The sequence below is a fragment of the Tenrec ecaudatus genome, chromosome 4 (assembly GCF_050624435.1).
Source record: "Tenrec ecaudatus isolate mTenEca1 chromosome 4, mTenEca1.hap1, whole genome shotgun sequence".
NCBI lineage: Eukaryota > Metazoa > Chordata > Mammalia > Afrosoricida > Tenrecidae > Tenrec > Tenrec ecaudatus.
The window spans coordinates 67999032-68000844 of NC_134533.1; the positions used below are offsets into that span (position 1 = coordinate 67999032).

The following is a 1813-nucleotide window of genomic DNA, read 5'->3' on the forward strand; positions in this document are numbered from 1 at the left end:
TCAAAATGTTTTCTCTGAACACATATTCCCTTTTTGAATTGTCAATGCTTTTCCTATTCCTTTTCATTTAATTTTATATGATGATAAATTTTCCCAGCCTTAGACATTTTTTATCAAATAAATACACATGATATTCAAATAAACATTGTTTCACTTGGTTTTTTATAAATCCAACTTTAGATAATTTCTGTATTTGTGCATGTTATCTGTGTGATGATGCACATGTAAACCCTTTTTATTACCAATCTCATCTTTTAAGCATCACAACACTTGGGCCTCTGGCCTCTTTCAGGTCCTGTGCGCCTTAAAAATCATTTTCTTACTTCTGGAGAAGATACGAATCTCTGGGACAGTTGCTCCCGAGATTACTTGTGGTGATACTTGAGGTATCCTGGCAGAATTTCCTCTTTTCTGTCCTCAGATCTAGGAGTGCTTTGGACCCGTGGCTCAGGAATCCTTACCACAGCATGCGTGGATGACCCTGTCCCGGATCTGTTTGGTCCTAACTCCATAGATAATAGGATTGAGCATAGGTGGTGCTAGGAGATAGAGATTAGCAAACATGATGTGAACCACGCGGGGCACATGGTGGCCGAAGCGGTGGGTAAGGAAAGAGAAGAGAGCTGGGATATAGAGCGCCAAGATAACACAAATATGAGAGGCACATGTACCAAAAGCCTTAAGTCGGGCTTCACCCGAGGGTAACCGCAGCACAGCTCTCAGGATCATGACATAGGATATACTTATGACAGTCATATCAAAACCAGCCACAAAAAATGCCACACAGAGTCCATATACTCGATTTACTGTAGTGTCAGCACATACCAACTTCAGCACAGCCATGTGCTCACAGTAGGACTGGGGGATGACTGTGCTGAAGCAGAAGGGCATCCTGGAGATCATGATGCAGAAGGGACTTACCCACAACACCCCTCTTATCATCACAGCTGCCCCCAGTTTCCCCACTACAGATGGTGTCAGGATAGTAGAGTGTCGGAGTGGGAAGCAGATAGCCACATAGCGGTCCAAGGCCATAGCCATGAGCACCCCAGACTCCACAGAAGAAAATGCATGGATGAAGAAGACCTGAACGAGGCAGGCGTGGTATTCAATCTCATGAGCATGAAACCAGAGTATGGCGAGCATTTTAGGTTGGGTGGAAGAGGAGAGGACCAGGTCAGTCATAGCCAGCATGGCCAGAAAGAGGTACATAGGTTCGTGGAGGGTGTGATCAGTTCGGATGACGTGAAGGACAATGATATTGCCAACTACAGCCACGGCATACATGACACAGAATGGAAAGGCAATCCAGAAATGGGAGTTCTCAAGTCCTGGGATTCCCAGCAAAATGAAGGACTCAGGATGAGAAGAACTGTTTCTCAAAGAGAACATCATTGAATGGACAATTTGTCTGCAAGTGAAAATAATCAGCATAATATTGATATTATTTAGAAGTCTGGTGGATAGGACATTGAGTAACATGGAAATTGAATTTAAAGGCACACTGGAATAATGTCAAATGTTTTAACAAGTAAAAGTTTGCAACAAAATGAATACTATTCTATATTCTTTATTTTTATGTCATTCAAATATTGAATTTATAAAAGTAATTTTTTTTAGAATTGATATTTTCTTTCATGTAGGCTCTAACTGTAAACTATTTTGAGAAATAATGTAGTATGATTTTCCCTATCCATTTTTTAGAAGCTTTGACTTGTTCAATCATTCCCATTGTTCCTTCTTTTCATTATTCCATTTAAGCCATTTGTGCAGGTTTGAAAAATATTCTAGCTTACGGCCCCATTGCAATGCA

The 1813-nt window shown here is 40.9% G+C and overlaps 1 protein-coding gene across 1 annotated transcript; it reads right to left on the reverse strand.

The window, feature by feature from the left end:
- Positions 1 to 447: 447 nt before the first annotated feature.
- On the reverse strand, positions 448 to 1395 carry LOC142445902 (olfactory receptor 52R1-like). Its single transcript, XM_075547771.1, has one exon. The coding sequence runs from the start codon at positions 1393 to 1395 to the stop codon at positions 448 to 450; it is 948 nt and encodes a 315-aa protein (XP_075403886.1).
- Positions 1396 to 1813: the final 418 nt, after the last annotated feature.

Bases quoted from the DNA above. Each gene is read 5' to 3' on its own strand.
- LOC142445902 (XM_075547771.1), bottom strand. From the start codon at position 1,395: ATGATGTTCTCTTTGAGAAACAGTTCTTCTCATCCTGAGTCCTTCATT.